Source organism: Bidens hawaiensis, unplaced genomic scaffold (assembly GCF_021521415.1).
Source record: "Bidens hawaiensis isolate Kalapana, Puna unplaced genomic scaffold, B.hawaiensis_p1.1 tig00030470_1, whole genome shotgun sequence".
Lineage (NCBI taxonomy): Eukaryota > Viridiplantae > Streptophyta > Magnoliopsida > Asterales > Asteraceae > Bidens > Bidens hawaiensis.
The window spans coordinates 172,913-191,712 of NW_027495070.1; the positions used below are offsets into that span (position 1 = coordinate 172,913).

Sequence of the window (18,800 nt, forward strand, 5' to 3'; positions counted from 1 at the left end):
AGATTAGTTCAAGTATTATACATTACGTAAGTACGTGTTGGTTGTCACTCCATTTGCATGATCAATCAATGAGCTAGTGCATGGATATGGGATTGTCACCCTCTTGCACTTCCCCTTCTACTCTCACAAATTTATCTCATATTTTACAAGACATGCAATTCCAGAAGAATAACAAACAAATAACAAGCTACCTAGCTAGCATCAGTGGCGGATCCAGGAATTTTTTTTAGGTGGTTCCCTCTTAATTTATAAGGTGGTTCCTACGCGTCTTCTATATATCCGTACACTATTATTTCGAAACTCCCGGAACCACCCGTTTGTATGCTGGATCCGCCAATGGCTAGCATCAAGACAAGACATACTCCATAACAGAAAGAACAAAGAAACACCTTATTTCATCAACATGTCCGTAAAATTAGCAGCTCAGAAGCCAGAAACACATCCACCTCCACCTCCACCGCCACCGCCACCGCCCCTCGCGGTTTCTTCTTCTTGCATTAATAACAATAACAATAATAATAATCATAACCCGAATGATTCTGAGGTTGTGTTTAGATCCAAGTTACCAGAGTTACCCTACATCCCAAACCACATGCCCCTTCACTCCTACTGCTTCCAAAATCTTTCCCGATTCTCAGACCGACCTTGTCTTGTTGTCGGCTCGACCGGTACCACTTACTCCTTTTCCCAGACACACATTCTCTCTCGCAGGATTGCCAAAGGCTTGCTTAGGCTGGGTATTTCAAAAGGTGATGTCATCATGCTCCTCCTTCAAAACTGCGCTGAATTCGCCTTAACCTTCATCGCCGCTTCCATGATCGGCGCCATAACCACCGCCGCTAACCCCTTCTGCACCGCTGGAGAGATATTCAAGCAGTTCACTGCTTCAAACTCCAAGATCATTATCACCCAGGCTCAGTACGTGGACAAGCTAATTCGTAATTGTAGTTATAGCACGGACGACTTGGATTCGATCCCAATCATCACCGTAGATGACCCACCGATCCAGGACAAGTGCTTGCATTTCTCTGCTAATATCCAAGGACCTAGATGATGATGATGATATTCCATCTGTCATAATTGATCCAGACGAACGCGGTGGCCTTACCATTTTCGTCGGGGACGACAGGGCTGCCAAAAGGTGTGATTCTAACGCACAAGAGCTTGATTACCAGTGTGGCTCAGCAAGTAGACGGGGAGAACCCGAACCTATATCTGAAACAAGACGATGTGGTTTTATGCGTGCTCCCGCTTTTCCATATATATTCACTTAATTCCATACTCTTGTGTTCGCTTAGAGCTGGAGCCGCGGTGGTGCTCATGCCCAAGTTCGAGATAAGATCGCTACTTGAACATATCCAGAGGTATAGGGTGACTGTGGCGGCAGTGGTGCCACCTTTGGTGTTGGCTTTGGCTAAGAATCCGATGGTTGGGAGCTACGACTTGTGCTCGATAAGGGTGGTATTGTCGGGGCCGGCACCGCTTGGGAAGGAGCTGGAAGACGGTCTCAGAGGTAGAGTCCCCCAGGCAATTTTTGGTCAGGTAAGTTGCCCAATTTATTTATTTAAATATAATACATATATATATACATATATATATACATATATATATATATATATGTATAGTGTATATATAACATAGTGTAATTACAGCATAGTATAATTACACTACTTGATTCTCACAGTTAGCACTTAATTTAATTTGTGCATTAATTAACTTTCCTATATATATATATATATAAATAGAGAGAGAGAGAGTTTGGATCAAATACAAATTAAATTAATGTATTAACTGTGTGAATCAAGTAGTATAATTATATGTAATTATATATATATATATGTGTGTGTGTGTATAAAACATAATGTAATTACAGTGTAGTATAATTACAGCATAGTGTAGTAGTTGGTTGGGAAGTAGTTTCAGTTTAGTTCAAATATTATTTGCATGATTGATGAATGAGTGCAGGGATATGGGATGACAGAAGCAGGGCCTGTGTTGTCAATGAGTGCAGCGTTTGCGAAACAACCTTTGCCTACCAAGTCGGGATCTTGCGGGATTGTTGTTAGGAATGCTGAGCTCAAGGTGATCGACCCCCACACTCGTTGCTCTCTTGGATATAACCAACCTGGTGAGATATGCATCCGTGGGCCTCAGATCATGAAAGGATACTTGAATGATGCCATGTCCACAGCTGCAACTATAGACAAACTAGGCTGGCTTCACACTGGTGATATTGGCTATGTAGACGACGACGATGAAGTTTTCATTGTAGATCGAGTTAAAGAGCTCATCAAGTTCAAAGGTTTCCAGGTACCAACCAGCTAGCTACCTACATTATATATATGTGCAGCTAGCTAGCTTTTAATTATCAACTCCGCAGGTGCCACCGGCTGAGCTGGAGGCCCTTCTAGTGAGCCATCCTTGCATTGCGGATGCTGCTGTTGTCCCGTAAGTAGTTTTAACATATATAATAATAATGAAAAGAACGTCAGTATTAATTAATTAGTTAGTAGCAGGCAAAAAGATGTCGCTGCTGGGGAGGTACCCGTTGCATTCGTAGTGTTGTCGATTGGGATGGAGCTGAGTGAAGAAGCAGTTAAAGATTACATTGCGAAACAGGTGGTTTTCTACAAGAAACTGCACAAAGTGTACTTTGTCACCTCCATACCCAAATCTGCATCAGGAAAGATTCTAAGAAAAGACCTTAGAGCCAAACTTCCATCCACATGATGCACTTTTTAATTAATGTTTGTGGTTTATTAATTATTGTATTAATAATAATAATTATACGTATGGCCTTCCACAACTTATCAACTCCGGTGTTACCGAATACAAAATCATGCAATTTACATTCTTATCTCGTAAGTTCGGTTGTGATTTTTTTAACTCATGTATTATTAGATTTAGAAATTAAGAACTTATAACGCTAGCTAGCTGTTCGGTTCAAGACGATAATGGTATTAACTATGAACATAATAACTTGAATTATACCATGGTTGCAAAATATTAAGGTTTCTATAATTGAACGGAACCAATGGAATCCAACGGAGGAGCTGCTGACGGATAGCTCCAGTTGTTAAACGATTAGAAACGAGGCATTGAGGCTGGGATATCAGCTATCGAAGCTCAGATTCAATCAAATAATCTGTCAATATTTGACTCTAGATATGACATACAGATACAACCGTCAACTCTTACTCCTATCTTTTGGTATTCAAGGTTTTAATTGATTGGATTGGATGCATGTGTAATTTTATTGTTAAGTTGAGTGTATCAACGATACTTTGGTTGCATGGCAGTCATCTCGCCGGTTTTAGTTATTGGAGCTGGTCGATCGAGTTTTTCACGAGCTGATCTCAAGTAGTTTGCCAACAGTTTGGCTCATTTACACCCCCTTATGATCGAAACTATGCCCTTAGATGTTGGATTAATAGTTTTAGTTAAATATTGACATGTAGGTTAGGTCTAGTGGATCATGATGTGGTTGAGCTAAACAATCTGCACAGACAGGTATGTTAATGCTGCTTTCTCTATTGCAATTGTTAGTACTATTGTTTCTAATCAGTGGACTGATGTACATGATGTTCTTTGAATTATGCTAGCAAACATGATCTTTTAGTAATTTTTTCAGATTATTCATGGTGAAGCATATACATAGGTCGATCTAAAGTAGAATCTGCTGCTGCTGCAGCTTGCCGTTCATATGTTCTTTATTCTTTTCACTTTTTTAATATAGCAAAGAATCTAATCTAATCTAATCTAACTATATATTAAAGTAACATGATTTTTCCACATGGCATCATTCTAGGACTTCCACATAGGATGCCACATAGATGTCATGTGAGCAGTTTCCTATTTTATCATTTCTTCTTCTAAACATCATTCTAGGGCTTTCACATAGGATGCCACATAGATGCCATGTGAGCATATTCCTATTTTATCATTTCTTCTTCTAAACATAATATGGAGCATGAACCCGTTTAGCTATGTTATAACCCATGACCCGGTTTCTCTTCAAATACAACCATCTTCATATGAAGATATATAACGCTTTGAAAAATTTAACATCATTCTACGGCTTTCACATAGGATGCCACATCGATGCCATGTGAGTAGTTTCCTAATTTTATAATTTCTTCTTCTAAACATATTATGGAGCGTGAACCCGTTTAGTTATGTATAACCCATGACCCGGTTTCTCTTCAAATACAACCATCTTCGTATGAACAATATAACACTTTGAAATTTTTTTAAAAATAATTTATTGTGTGATACAAGTCTTGAACCCAAGACCTCATGTTTTAAACTAAAGATGCTTACCAACTACACTTAAGTAGTTATTGTGTTGGTTTTCTTGACTTATAAATGATATGTTAATTCACTTATAATTAATACCATAAAATCATTAAGCAATTAAGTTAACATCCAATGTTGTATTCAAATAGGCTTTTAGAGATTTATGAATTGTAAAATTTTGTTTATCATTATTAATATCATATGAATCTATAACGTATGTTATCATGTATATTACTAAATTTAACATTTTTGTTGTTTTTAACCACCCGTATATAACACAGGCTCTATCATAGTATGCTTATATACTTGTATATATAGTAATTAGTTTGTGTGAGGCGAATTATTAATGTTTGCCTGTATTTTAACTTGTATACCAGAATTAACTCCTCTATTGAAACACTAAGAGGCTTTACGCAAATTGAATGCTTTGTAGATTGTCTTATTCCTTCTTACATGGAGCTAAACAAAATTTACTTTAAATTCTTTAATCTTATCTTTTAACTTTTTATTAGTCTTCTATGGTATAACTCTTTTATGAATTCCATAACTGTTAATTTTCTAGATATGACATCGCTATAGATATATGCAACAGATCGATAATGCTCCTAGTCGATATTTGATGTGACAGAAGCTTAGCCGTGAGTGTTTAAAATGGACGCGTTAAATACGCTATAAGTTTAAGATGGGCAATTGGCTTCTACTACCACACATAGATATCACTGAGGCATCACCATTCTCTCTCCCGGTCTCCCTCTTGTTCCACCACCATCCACATACATCACCTAAATACCATCACTCTATCTGCCGCTCGTTTTTACCATCACACAAAAACATCACTGCTACACCTTGTCATATCATTTCTATCTAGTCACTAGTCATTTAGCACATATCGAGTTTTCCCTTTTAAATAACTTACTATTTAAGCAAACCACACAACTAGATCAAATGGTAAAACAATAATTTTATATAAATATGGTAATTTTAGCACAATTTGTTGTAATTATTTATCTTTTAAAAGTTCGATAACCTTTTGTATGAGTTGTAGTAGCAGGAACATGCCTGTTTGTATTTGGAACCGATGTAAACATCTTTATATTTAAATAATTTAGCAATGTAGTTCATTCATTAGACCATAAACTAAACCCCACGTAACGCACGGGTCCCATAACTAGTTTTATATAAGTTACAAATTTTATTAAAAGGGTTACTATTAAGTCTTAAAAATGCGACACGGATAGAGTCAATTAATTAAACATGTAATGTTTAAACTTTGATTTTTTTTTTTTTTTATGTAATGTGAGGTATTACCAAATGAGTAGCATTTGTATAATCAATTCTTGGTGAGTTGGTATTATGAAAAAATGATTGTTGATTTATACGGGCCCGAACATGAACATAAAATTGGGCCCAAACCGAAAACACCTGCTAACTAACCCAAAGACCGGAAGAGACGACGGCGATACACCAGAATCCGGCTAATAAACCCACTATCTCCTCCAAAATCACCACTTATCTTTCAAAACTCTTAACGCATTATTACATCAATTGACAGATAGAGCCACCACACCGGTTGCTTGAAGCTTGCCAATGGCAGGCGAGTACTTAAACTCCGTCGATCGATTCATAACATGCCACTATTTATTTCGTTAAGGCTTCAGTTAATTGAAGTCTCGTTATCGTATTGTACTATCGTGTGCAGGTGGACAAACGGATGGAGAAGACAAGGTCTCACTGGAGCTCACGGAAGAAATTATTCAGAGCATGGAAGTAGGCATGGCCTTCCGTGATTACGTAAGCATCTGAATTTCATTCATAGCTGAAAGTTCGAGATCACTGTAATTCTAGGGTTTCAAAGCATATATATGCAGTAGATAATGTAAGAGCTCAACAAGCAACCTTAAGTAATTCTATCAACTATTCGACTTATTATATAACAGCAACTGTGTAATAAGAGCTAGGTTCGACTTCGTCACTTAACCTCAGAATTTTAGTTTTAACAGTTCTGCACATGTAACTATGCTGGTTACTCTTTTGTTTTGGAACTGGGATTTATTCTTGGTTTTGTAGTATCTCTTTTTTCTGTTGTCATACTGAGACTCAAGTGGAAAGTGGTTAGTGCTCTTGAGGTTTATACTTTATAATGTGATTTTCATTTTCCTGATCATGATCGGTATATCTGTAGACAAATGATTTATGGTTATGATGCTGCACTATAATTTTACGTGCCCAGTTAATTGATGCACTGATACGCAAATCATTTTAATTGCAGAGTGGTAGGATAAGTTCAATGGATTTTCACAGGGCTTCAAATTATTTGGTGACTGCTAGTGATGATGAGTCCATTCGGCTCTATGATGTGGCTAATGCAACGTATGTTTTTTGTTTGATATTTGTAAATATTTTGATAGAAGGAATAAGCTTCTGTGGCACAGCAGTAAATTAAAAGAATTAGTATATGCATAATTGACTACTGCTGTGGTTGTATATAATTAGTGAACTTATATGTGTTATAGTGCATATTTAGTATCCAATTGCTGATACAGGGATTTCTTTTTTGCAGATGTTTGAAGACAATTAACAGCAAAAAATATGGGGTTGACTTGGTGTCCTTCACGTCACATCCCACAACTGTTATATACTCCTCCAAAAACGGATGGGACGGTTTGTATATCATAATAATCGTTTCACGTGTGTAATTAATTAGTCTTTATCCTCATTTTATTTCATAATGCAGAATCTCTGCGGCTTCTCTCATTGCACGATAACAAATACTTGCGCTACTTTAGAGGTCACCATGACAGGTAAGGTTCCACATCATCCCATTTTATGTGCTTGCAATTATAGTACTTAATTGGCCGGTCAACTTTTTGTGTCATTGGTTTTTCTAGGGTTGTCTCCCTCAGTTTATGTGCACGAGCAGAACATTTTATCTCTGGCTCTCTTGATAGAACTGTTCTACTTTGGGATCAAAGAGCTGATAAATGTCAGGTTGTTTTCTATATTCTACAGAATTGTATGTGCATATATGTATGTATGTATTCATGCATGCATATTCTATGAAACTAGCTGATTATTTATGGATATAGGGACTTTTACGTGTACAAGGAAGACCAGCAACAGCTTATGATGAACAAGGGCTTGTCTTTGCAGTTGCTTTTGGAGGATTGATAAGGATGTTTGATTCACGTAATTATGAAAAGGTTAAAAATACTATATTTTATTTATTAGTTCAAATTTTAAGCAAATATTTTCTGAAGTTTGATCTTGTGAAGGGTCCTTTTGAAATATTTTCTGTTGATGGAGACGTGTCGGATGCAAATGTTGTCAAATTCAGTAATGATGGTAAACTTATGTTGTTGACAACTAAGGATGGGCGCGTTCATGTACTTGACTCCTTTCGTGGTACACTTGTGAGTATTTCTTTTAATTGTAAAATTCTTTGGACAGTCAACAATGATTTCAACTCATATATAGAAACGCTTAAGGCTTGTTTTTGTACCTTTTTTATGCAGATAGGCACGCATAATGTAAAGCCGGTCTCAAGTAATTCTACTTTGGAGGCCTCTTTTAGTCCCGAAGGAATGTTTGTTATATCAGGTGAAATGCAAATGCTCTATAATAATCAGTGTGTTGTGGATTATAATCAGAATCTTATTTTGCAGGTTCGGGTGATGGCAGCGTTTATGCTTGGAACATTCGTAGTGGCAAAGAAGTATGGTCCAAAGTATTATTATAATCAATTCAGTATTTGCTATTTATTTAACAAAGTTATTTAAAGGCAGACGCTTATTTGTGTCCCAACCTAATTCTTTACAGGTGGCTAGTTGGTTGAGCACTGAAAACGAACCACCTGTCATAAAATGGGCCCCGGGCAGTCTAATGTTTGTTACGGGTTCTTCTGAATTGTCGTTTTGGATCCCAGATTTGTCAAAACTGGCAGCATATGTTGGAAGAAAGTAGAAAATATATTTATGTTTGATGGCTGTCTTCAGAAACAGCCAAACAGGTATCACCATTATCTATACAGCTTCAATTTTCTGCCAACATACTGTATAAAACAATGATGTTACTAACCTCTTATTAAAGTATTTGTTTTTGTAGATCACATTTAAATATTTAATACATTAACAAGTAGGCATGGGCATGGCCCCGTCTTGCATTAGGGGCGTTGATAATATTCGAAACTTATATAAAGAAACGAAACCTTTACAAGTTTCATGCCGAAATGCTAATAAAAATAGCATGTCGTAATGGCAAAATTGGATTAAAAAAAACTGAAACCATAATAAAAGTTAACAGGCTGCAATGGCAAATTCAAATTTTTTAAAAGTTGTAAGAGTAAAAACGAAAATTTTAAGCAGATTTGACGCCTTGTACATTTGTGTTTCGATAACTTTTACATTATCAAGCACAACTCCGTTTTGAATGAAATTTACACGGAAACCTATATAAAATTAATAACTACGCAGTAGTATATTCGTAATTTAATAAGATTTGTATTTCAAAAGTTACAAAAGATAAAAAAAACAAAAGATATGGAAGAACTGGACTGGGTAAGTATAGGGCATAAAGGGTATCTATAGTTGAACTTCAGGAACTAAGTTGTAACTTTTGAAGTGTCAAATTTTAATTGTAACTTTGATTAAAATTTTAAAAAATAAAACAAAATTGAGCCACTTGCAGGTTGATGAGCGGATAAAATGAATAGTGATTTCTCTTCACATATAAAGTAAGTTAGCTTATGATAATTGGCTTTCTGGTTAAATGACATTGGGATGATGGTTAAGGCTTGGGATTTTTGAGGCGGGTTTCCTCTTTGATGTTGCTTTTGGGCGAGTCAGGTCTGGAGCATCAAATCAATTAGATGGTTGACATTCCGTCTTAGGAAGCCTCACTCGAGCACCGAGGTACCAAATGCTGTTAAAAAAATAAAGTTAGCTAATTGTAGTATTCTTAATTAGTTACAAATCCGAAAAAAAAAGAAGACTAAAAATGCTCATAGTTAGGCCTGAAGAAGCCGACCTGACCCTACGCAGTTGGATCTATATGTGAAAATATCATAATCGTACTGCACTCATTGTGTATTAAGCAAGCATACGTAAGGTAGACAAGTTGAAAGTAGAAAAGGCAGGAAGGAGTGGTACATACAACATACTTGATGTACTTGTAAGTTTATATGAGAATGGCAACTTGTTTACACGACATTACATAAAAAGGGTTTCGAATGTGACGCAATATGTTTTTCTAGTGGCTCATGCATTAACCACTTGTACTTCCATAAAGACTGAAAGTACTTCTCCAATACCTCATCACCTAACCCAAATCAAACAACATCGTACCATCTTACCTTTATCTCAACGTTTATAGGTTTTTGTCTTTTTTGAGTTTGGATCACATGTTTTACATAAAAATGAGCATATTAACATTGTGCTTATGTGTCATCGACTATTTAGGACCTCTATATTTTTTTTCTCTTTTGAAAAACTCTGTTAAATGATGAGAGAAGGAAACACAACATGAGTGATCATATAACTGTGAATTGTGTACTAGTCTGATATATCAACCTCGAGTATTAATGTGTGCATAACTTTAGCCAAGGGTGTTTATTGGTTCGTTTTTCTTTTTTCTTTTTGGAAACCGAACCAAACAGGAAACCTAATTTGAGTTCGGTTCAATTTTTGTTTTCCAACCTAATCCATATAATCTATTTTGATCATCATTTCCTATTGGATTGAAAATATATATAATATTAATTAATTATAAAGAAGGTTGATAAATAGAATATGTAAAATAAATAAATAAAGGCTCCGGCCGTAATAAAGGAAAAAGCATTCCAAAAGGTGTGTAAGGAAGGAAGGCGTCGCAATTACTACAATTTTCAAGACAATTCGAAATGATTAGCTTCCGTTGCCATATCGTATCTTTTCATCTCAGCCCCTAACGCACTGTGTGCGTAGGATTCCCCCTGCTCATGGGTCCCATCTAGAATATCTGTCTCATCCGATCCTTTCCTACCCACGAACAAAATATAAACATATCTTACCGACAGAAATAACGCCTAACAAATTCATTTCCATATATTTTTAGACAACACAATAGGATAGACGCACAATCAAGTTAAAGTGTCACGTCACTTTTATTTAGTATGCGAGTTTTTAAGTAAGCCTCTTTTTCATAAAGGTGTAGGTGTAGGTGTAGTGTTTTAACTAAAATAAAATGCATGATTGGCCGGTTTTGAGTTGGTCTCATACCCTCACAATCTTCTTTCCATTAAAGCTTTAAGCGAAAGGTGTTTTGGCTCTCTACTTCAACACTCGTGTAGTGGTGTTGGCGCTTTAGGTTGCTGATTGGCCAAGTGGGTGGCGTCTCCATCTCGCTTTGCTACACCAAACTCAATCACTACCCAATTCAACACACAAACCAATAAATCCGTGTCACCTAACATTCCTATTCAATTCACCTCACATAACTCTTTTGAGTATTCCCGGGTTGTACAAATGCAATGAACTTAAAACACTTTGTAGGTATTTTAATCAATTAAATGTTTGTTTTGGGTTACAAAATTTCTGATTAGATTGGTCCTATTCTACACAAACTTTTTTCTATGTTCTTTATTTGTTGCTTTGTTGCTAGTGTTGGAGTTGCTAAATCTAGATCAAGAGTCTTGAAAACCAAGACATCGGGTCACTACAACTATACTTTGATTACTGGAACTGCTCTTCATATCATTATCTACACTTCGTTAACACATTGCGGTATCTTCATATACCCCATTGGCTTCATCTTAACAACAAACACACTGATGTTCAAATCCTTTTCATTGAAGGATACAATGTATAATACAATTGTTTGGCTTGTAATGCTAGAACGAATGAGTTGTTAGCTTATAGCCTTGATATATATTTGTTGTCAATCAAACAATGTATTAGGTCGACTATAACCCCCTAACTATCAAAACATATACATATGAAGATCACAACAATATACACGACACCATGAAATTCCATCCCCTAAGACATCATCAAGCAACCCATACTAGTTATACTCAAGAAGCTCCCCTTAAACATAACCACTATCATGTATTATCCTCGCAACAACATATGTTTGATTGTGGAACTTGTATTCAAGCACAAAATATCCTTACCGGCAAAACTGAACAAACCAAGTTTTAAAGCTTTCAATTGGTTGATTAGTTGATAGCCAGTGATTGAGCTAGAAATAAATACAAAGACACTAATTAAGAAACACATCCAGTTGGTACCACTTTTGTCAAAAATATATCAGAATTACGTTCTTTAAGCGAAAGTCCTTTTTAATAAAAATTATAATAAAAACTCGGGATCCAATACCCGTTAAATATTTCAAATACCTGTGATTTGAAAATATCATTCTTTATAACATTTTAAATAAAATATCTGAACCATCAGATAACGTCTAATGACTATATCACCAATCTTCTAATCTGTCTTGCTTGTCTGTTCTAACCTTTACCGTATCCCTGAAATGTGGGGAAATTACGTCAGTTATATGCTGGTGAATAACGCTGACTCAATAAAAGGTTTCATAATTCATCATAACATAATCATAATTAATATCAACTCACTTTCGTTATGACATAACACTAATAGCATTCAACGACTCAGTGGGCCTCATCCCATCTCATCGGAACTAAAAATACCAATAGACCACATAATTAGACTTCATTCGCCCTAGAGACAGTCATTTGCCTCATGGTCAGTATGTTTGTAGTGTGCCCACTACAAATCATATATGTATGGATCCAGACACTTGTGTATTTTAGTCTGAGTGTTTAGTACCTTATATCAAAATGTTTTTAGAGGATTTGAACCAACCCTCATGCAAATACTTTCATAGCTCTTTACATATGGATAATAGTCCATAGTTTATAAGAGTAAACATTTCATAAACATAGAGGATTCGTACCAATCCTCATATAAATCTTTTCTGACTCTTTATCTATGGATAACCTTCCATAGTAAATATTTTAAAACAGTACATAGACGTATTCACGTCATAAAACACATAAAAATGTTGGACGTATTCACGTCGGAGAACATATTCATGTTATATAAAGATTGGGCGTATTCACCTTTTGTTCTTGATCAGTATATCTTACTGATTTATGCATTCTTGCTATCTTGAACCTATAGTACGAGAATAACCTTTGTATAAATACCTAGATCAACGATCTAGCTTTAGACCTATAGTCTGTTTCGTATAGCTTTAACCTTGACAATTCATTAGTTTCCATAAAACATTTGGACCTTAAGTCCTCTTTGTCTATTCATTAATCATATACTATGTTTCTTCTTCAGGAAGAAACAACTACACTGGATTTCTTTTTCAAGAAGAAACATTAATTTAACTATAACCTTTGCATACATTCCTTAATCATAAAGAAATATTATTTTATTCCTTACGTTTCTTAATCATAAAGAAACAATATTTTGACTATAACCTTTACTTATGAAAATCATGTTGTACTTAACAATAATGATCAAGGTTCGGGCTATACCCCCGACTATGGTCCAAGCCATTATAATAATAAAATAATACTTAATGTAACACCCATTAATTTTCGGTTTAAAAGAATTAAAGCCTGTAAAGTATGTATAATTCTCGGGGTTTAACCGACCTTTCTCAGAAGCCCTCTCGCCATCCCGGTACGTTATAACATTTAACTTTTCAACCAAAATGTTAATTCTTTATAATTGGAGGGACTAGATGTGAAAAATGTTTATAACATAAACAAACCTAACCCTAACCCCTTTCATAGTCCGATCGGCAGCTCCAGACCCCCCCCCCCCCCCGCGATTTTCCTTTTTCCGGCCAAGCAGTGAGCGTAAAACATCAATTAAAGATTAGTCTAACGTCCATGCAAGTCTTTTTCACCATTTAACCCATTATTGAACACGTTAGGGTTGAGTTTTGCTGATAACAGTTTGCTGACAGATTCGTATACGTTTATTGTAGGGTCTGTAACGCGATGATAATCCATTGTTTTTGATCGATTCTTGATTCCATGATGTTCTACTTTGAGTCTAGTTTCCAGAAAGGTATAATATGTAATTTTTGGACGAGATTTGAATGGTTTTTATGAATTTATAAAATCGAGTGTCAAAGTTGATGCGGGATGACGGACTCTGGTCTGTCTTCCTGACATCATAACTCTTTTTCAACAAGTCGAAATTAGTTAGTTCCATTTCTGGAAATTATATTTTGAGTTAAGAATCAAACCCAATTGGAATCGTTTAATTTGGTTCGGTAATGAATTTTATAAAAATAAAACCATTTTGTTGTGCACTGAAATAGCTGCACGTATCTTGCTGTGTTGGAGGAATTTTTATAATTTTTGTGTCCACTAGAAAAATATAATAAAAATATTTTTATAAAACTAAGACATTTATTAAAGTCTGGTAAAAATTTAATAATTTATTTCAAAGTTTATCCCATGTAATTAAATGCATATTCGCATGCAAAAATCTGCATGTTTTATTTGTTATTGATCAATAGGTTCGTTTTAGGCTTAACCGGTGGATGTTCAATTATGTTCTTGTCGAGGCTGTTTGAAGTGAGTTTTTGCACCACAATCTTCTTAGTTATGTCCCGTATATCATACCTAAAAATCATGTTCATTGGTGTTCGCTAGATTGGTCAACTAGTTGTAGCTTGATTGTTAGTGTTCGGTTGACTAGAATTGTAGGTTGTTGCGTTTAACGCGAGGGTGGAAGTGATTAACGACCAATTCAGCTCGGGGGAACTTGGTTTGATGTACGGACTGTTGAAAAATCATTTTTATTAGTTATGGGGCTGAATCGGTTGTCGGTTACTCCAATGGGTTGGTACAACGCGCAATTGCGTTTATTAAGTAGTTGGTGCGTTGTACTTGCGAGTTACCGACCCATTTGACTCGTATAGCATCGTGTGGACTTGTTGACTGTGATTTTATCATAATGGGTCCACACGGGGCTGAGTTGGATGTTAACGGCCTAAACGACTCTTAAACGCGCGTATTGGTATCACCTAGTGCTTCCAGGGGTAATTTGGGAATTCTTTATTCCCGGGAGTATCTAAGGGTCGTATTGGTGAATGTGAGGCCTCGGGGGCTATTGTGATTTAGTTTGATGAGGTCGAGGCTTTAGGTGACCCGAACCTCGTTAGAACGTCTCACAGGATAAACGAGTCATCTTGATGTCATTAGTATTGATTGAATGTAAACCGACAGGTGTTTGAGTCTTGGGATTACTTAGGGATTCTCTAGCTCGTGGTGAATCCGTGTCTCGTGTCAGGTGAGTTCATGATGCCCCTTTTAACTCTTTTTAAGTTTTGGGCTAGCATGCACACCTAAACGATTTTGCTTGATGAAACATTTAAACTATTTTATATAGGCTTGCTTATATATGGTAGGCCTTGGGATGTTATAGTATGTATGTATATATTATTGTATGGACAATATTTGGCGATGTTAGTAGTCGTTATCGACTACGGATGTTACGTATGCCTACTTTGTATTTGCATACGTTGATGAGATGTTACGTGTTTGGGTTGTACGTTTGCTCGACCCTGATGGGGTTGTACGTTTGCTCGACCCTGATGGGGTTGTACGTTTGCTCGACCCTGATGTTACGTGTTTGGGTTGTACGTTTGCTCGACCCTGATGTTATTACTTGGATGTTATATATATATATATATATATATATATTTATATATATATATATATATAGGGATGCACTTATAAAGATGTTTATATGTAGGTTTGTATATGTATATATACATAAGGATGATTATTTATCGAAGATGATGGCCTAACTGATGTATCCCTTTTATAGTTTAAAACCTTTGGGAATGACTATTATGATTATTAATATTGATGTTATTTATTAAAACTTGAACTCACTCAGCTCAAGCTGACTTTGTGTGCATGTTAGTGTGAGTTTCAGGTTAGGAGGTGGATGCATTGCCGCTTGGACGTGCACGAAGCTACTTGGACGGTGGAGAGCATACTTAGTCGGATGTTTCAATAATAATAAACGTTTTCTTTTTAACATTTATTTAAATACATTTAAATTGGTTTTGGGAACTTATTTTATTATTTATGTTTTCCGCTGAATTATACTCTGAAATAGTTTTTGAAATGAAATGAATTGTTTTGGGTTTAAGAATTTTGTAAGTTTCGTGTATGATTCCCAACTGTCGGATTCCTGGGATTCGGGGTCTTACACTTAAGCAGAACCCCTTCCTCCCATAGGTATTCTGAGTTAGACGCTCAAGATTGATCGAGCAGCACTTCTACTCTCTATCACGTTCTATAGCTTGACCAGTCAGAAATTTGCTTCTAACTCGCTTAACCAATCTACAGGGCGTTAGAACCCCAAATTCTTGCACGTTTCTCGAGAAATCAGGACCTTAGAACCTCAAAATGGTCGGGCACGCTTCCCAAGGTTATATGTGTGTAAAGAAAAGTGATTGTGGGATGAAATTGCTTCAAACCCGTAGCCTCCTTTTATAGGCAAAGTTTTGTCCACCGTCGCGTAGCGCGATGGGCCTTTCCATAGGCCATCGCGTAGCGCGACGCCACAATACGTAAGATTGTGCCACGTGTTGACACGTGGTTGGACATGTGTATCCGGTTACTTAACCGGGTCATCGCGTAGCGCGATACCCCCTTCCTTTTGGACCATCGTGTAGCGCGGCACCCTTTTTTCTAAACTTCTGGGAAACACTGTAGGTTCCCAGCCGGATCTACACGGAATATCTCGTTCTACGTAGGTGCGGAATCCATAAGTAAGACGATATGAGCGTAGAAGACGATACACGTAACACGATCAAACACACGTTACAATAAACAAAGACACGTTGTATTGCAACTGGAAACACGTGATTCACTGATCACCGATTACACAACTCGTAAACTCGTTACTTCTAATTCTATGAAACACAGCCGTAACCTAGACTATTTAACAGTCGACAACTTCGCCTAACATGTTTAGGCGAAGTTGTTCCTAACTTCGCTTGTTCCACAAGTTCGCCTATATCAGCGAACTTGTGAGAACTTCGCTTACATCCAAAACACAAATCCAACTAACTCGATTACAGACACTAGACACTGAACTATTGACATCATGTACCAACAGACTCCCCCTTGGTAGTAGCTTCATATCTCTATCTTCAAACACGTGTCTTGTAATCTTTAACAATCTTGTATCTTTCATCTTCAAGCATGAACTCCTTCTCGTACACAAACCGATACTATTCTTTGATATTTCTTCGCTTCTTCTTTCCAAGCAGGAATATAAAATATCTTTTTCTCGTTCAGCACCTGCAGATCAGCTTGAGACAAATTCACTAAATGCATAGGATCATATACTCTCATCAGCTCTTGTTCATCTTCATCCTCCATTACTGCTTCAGCTGTTTCACAATCCACATACCACCACTTCAGATCTTTGAGCACATCCTTGGGCATTTGTTTCATCGGCACTTCTTTTAAACACCGGATCGACTTATACTTCATGATCATCCAAGGCTTGCCATCTGCTCTCATCCCTCTATCTTTATCTTCAATAAGTTTTCCTTTCTGTGGTTTCAACAGCTTGAACTTTTTCTCCTTTATACTTTCCTTCCAAACAATCTTTCCAATGACCCTAGCCATGTTATCATCACTCCTGTTTATCAACCCCAACCTGGCTAAGTCCTTCACTTCACACTCAGGCAACGTATTCAACGATACTGAACCCCATCATACCTTTTAATCACAAAAAGCCTCAACTGCTCATCATATAACCAGCATATAATCCCCTTTTTCGATTCAGCATAACCCCTGATGTTGTAACTTTTCTTGAACATAGTAGGGACCGCCGGTTTCTTCGTTTTTACGAACCACTTAGCGTAGCCTTCTTTCCATCTTGGCTGCTCCTCCCATTCCGTCTCATCGCTTCCCATATCTTGACTCATATCTGCCTTATCAACTTCCGGAATCTCATGCTCAATGTTCTCCTCTACAATCTCTCCCTCTTCAATCTCATTATCAACAACAATCTCTGCCCCAATCTTCTCTATCTCATCAACCGGTAACACATCCTCATCACCTACAATATCATCATCCATCATCTCAGCATCCACGACCACCACATCGTCACCCGAACCGCCAGCTGCACTCGTTGACTCCCCCTGAGATGTGGAAGTCCCAAGAGCTTGTTCAGTTCTTGGCAACTCTCCACCTGCACCTTTCGATGCATTGGGATCATCGTCTCGATCATTACACTTCTTCGTCCTCAGCTCATCACCCTTACAGCCCGTCTCCCCCTGAGATGCCAAGAATTGTTTCAAAGCATCAATTATTTTTCCATGTTCGATCAGCAGGGACGACTGTATCTGATTCTCTGCAACGAGGCGCTGAATAGCATGGGTCTGGATAAGATTTACCCTTGATTTTTCTACCACGACCCTTTCAAGCGCTGCTATTCGTTCCGAGTCGGATAACGTTGCATCGAAATCAAACCTCAGATGTGATATATCTTGAGTGTACTGAGGAGGGATTTCCAATGTAACCGAGACCTCAGAAGTAGGCGTAAACGTAACCACGGGTGGTATCGTAACTGACAACCCTGCAGTAGCTACAACTGTCGACTCAATAAATCTTGCCACGACCTCCGTTGAAGTAAGAGTTGGAGGTGGCAAAGATACAATCTCCGGAGTCGAGAGTTGGAATGTAGTGAGTGGTAGGCCGAATGAGGATGAGGTAGCCACCACGGGAACGTCCGTGGCGCTTGGCCTTGTAACTAGTAATGATGTCGGAACTATAGTCATACCAGACAGTGCGGGTGGAGTGAAACGAACCACCCTTGAGCTCTCACCAGCTCCCGAACCTGCACCTGTCCTCTCCCTTCTTGATCTACTGTAACACCCCGTAACCGCAGCGGAAACGTACACGGGATGCAACAGACACATCTGATATCAACAGCATTGCTTATAAAGAAAATACCACTACATTAATTTATAACATATTACATTGTTGCGAGTTTCATTACTATCTAGGTGTTACACACAAGTTTTACCAATAAGACATTAATATATATTCATTACAAAATACAGAGCAGCAAGCTTCCAACAGGTAGCACAGATAGTTAAGCACATATCAATCATTCCAACTTGGGCATACCTAGAAAGCATGTAAAGAAAACGGGTCAACTACGAATAGTTGGTGAGTTTCACTAATTTAAATAAACCATAGATCAGTATAAAAATCATATGTTAATGATGAAATTATGCTAAGCGCGTAAGTGAAAACTCTATTAACCCAAAAACACATTAAATGACCCCTGGGGACACTGTTAACCCAGAACATATCCAATAACCCCTGGGGACACTGTTAACCCAGTACATATCAAATAACCTCTGGGGACACTGTTAACCCAGAGCATATCAAATACCCTCTGGGGACGCTGTTAACCCAGAACCATATCCAATAACCCCTGGGGACA

The 18,800-nt window shown here is 37.2% G+C and overlaps 1 protein-coding gene and 1 pseudogene across 3 annotated transcripts; both read left to right on the forward strand.

The window, feature by feature from the left end:
- Positions 1-403: 403 nt before the first annotated feature.
- On the forward strand, positions 404-2,730 carry LOC143580417 (4-coumarate--CoA ligase 2-like; annotated as a pseudogene). The gene is made up of 4 exons (XR_013143651.1): positions 404-1,542; positions 1,966-2,310; positions 2,381-2,448; positions 2,517-2,730. The product of XR_013143651.1 is annotated as a 4-coumarate--CoA ligase 2-like (transcript).
- A 3,267-nt stretch (positions 2,731-5,997) lies between these two features.
- Positions 5,998-8,459, forward strand: LOC143580418 (protein ANTHESIS POMOTING FACTOR 1-like). 2 transcript variants are annotated; one of them, XM_077063445.1, is made up of 10 exons: positions 5,998-6,087; positions 6,566-6,666; positions 6,857-6,957; positions 7,031-7,097; positions 7,185-7,284; positions 7,383-7,496; positions 7,569-7,706; positions 7,809-7,893; positions 7,959-8,020; positions 8,113-8,459. In XM_077063445.1, the coding sequence occupies exons 1-10, from the start codon at positions 6,058-6,060 to the stop codon at positions 8,254-8,256; spliced, it is 942 nt and encodes a 313-aa protein (XP_076919560.1). In that variant the 5' UTR covers positions 5,998-6,057; the 3' UTR covers positions 8,257-8,459. The 2 variants fall into 2 exon arrangements, with proteins under 2 accessions (XP_076919560.1, XP_076919561.1); XM_077063446.1 differs by having other exon boundaries at positions 7,959-8,008; positions 8,113-8,442.
- The last annotated feature ends 10,341 nt before the right edge of the window (positions 8,460-18,800 follow it).

Excerpts from the sequence above, each read along its gene's own strand:
- LOC143580418 (XM_077063445.1), top strand. The coding sequence starts at position 6,058 with ATGGAAGTAGGCATGGCCTTCCGTGATTAC. Across the intron at positions 7,707-7,808 it reads ACTCCTTTCGTGGTACACTT|ATAGGCACGCATAATGTAAA; the intron begins GTGAGTATTTCT and ends TTTTTTATGCAG. Across the intron at positions 7,894-7,958 it reads AGGAATGTTTGTTATATCAG|GTTCGGGTGATGGCAGCGTT; the intron begins GTGAAATGCAAA and ends CTTATTTTGCAG.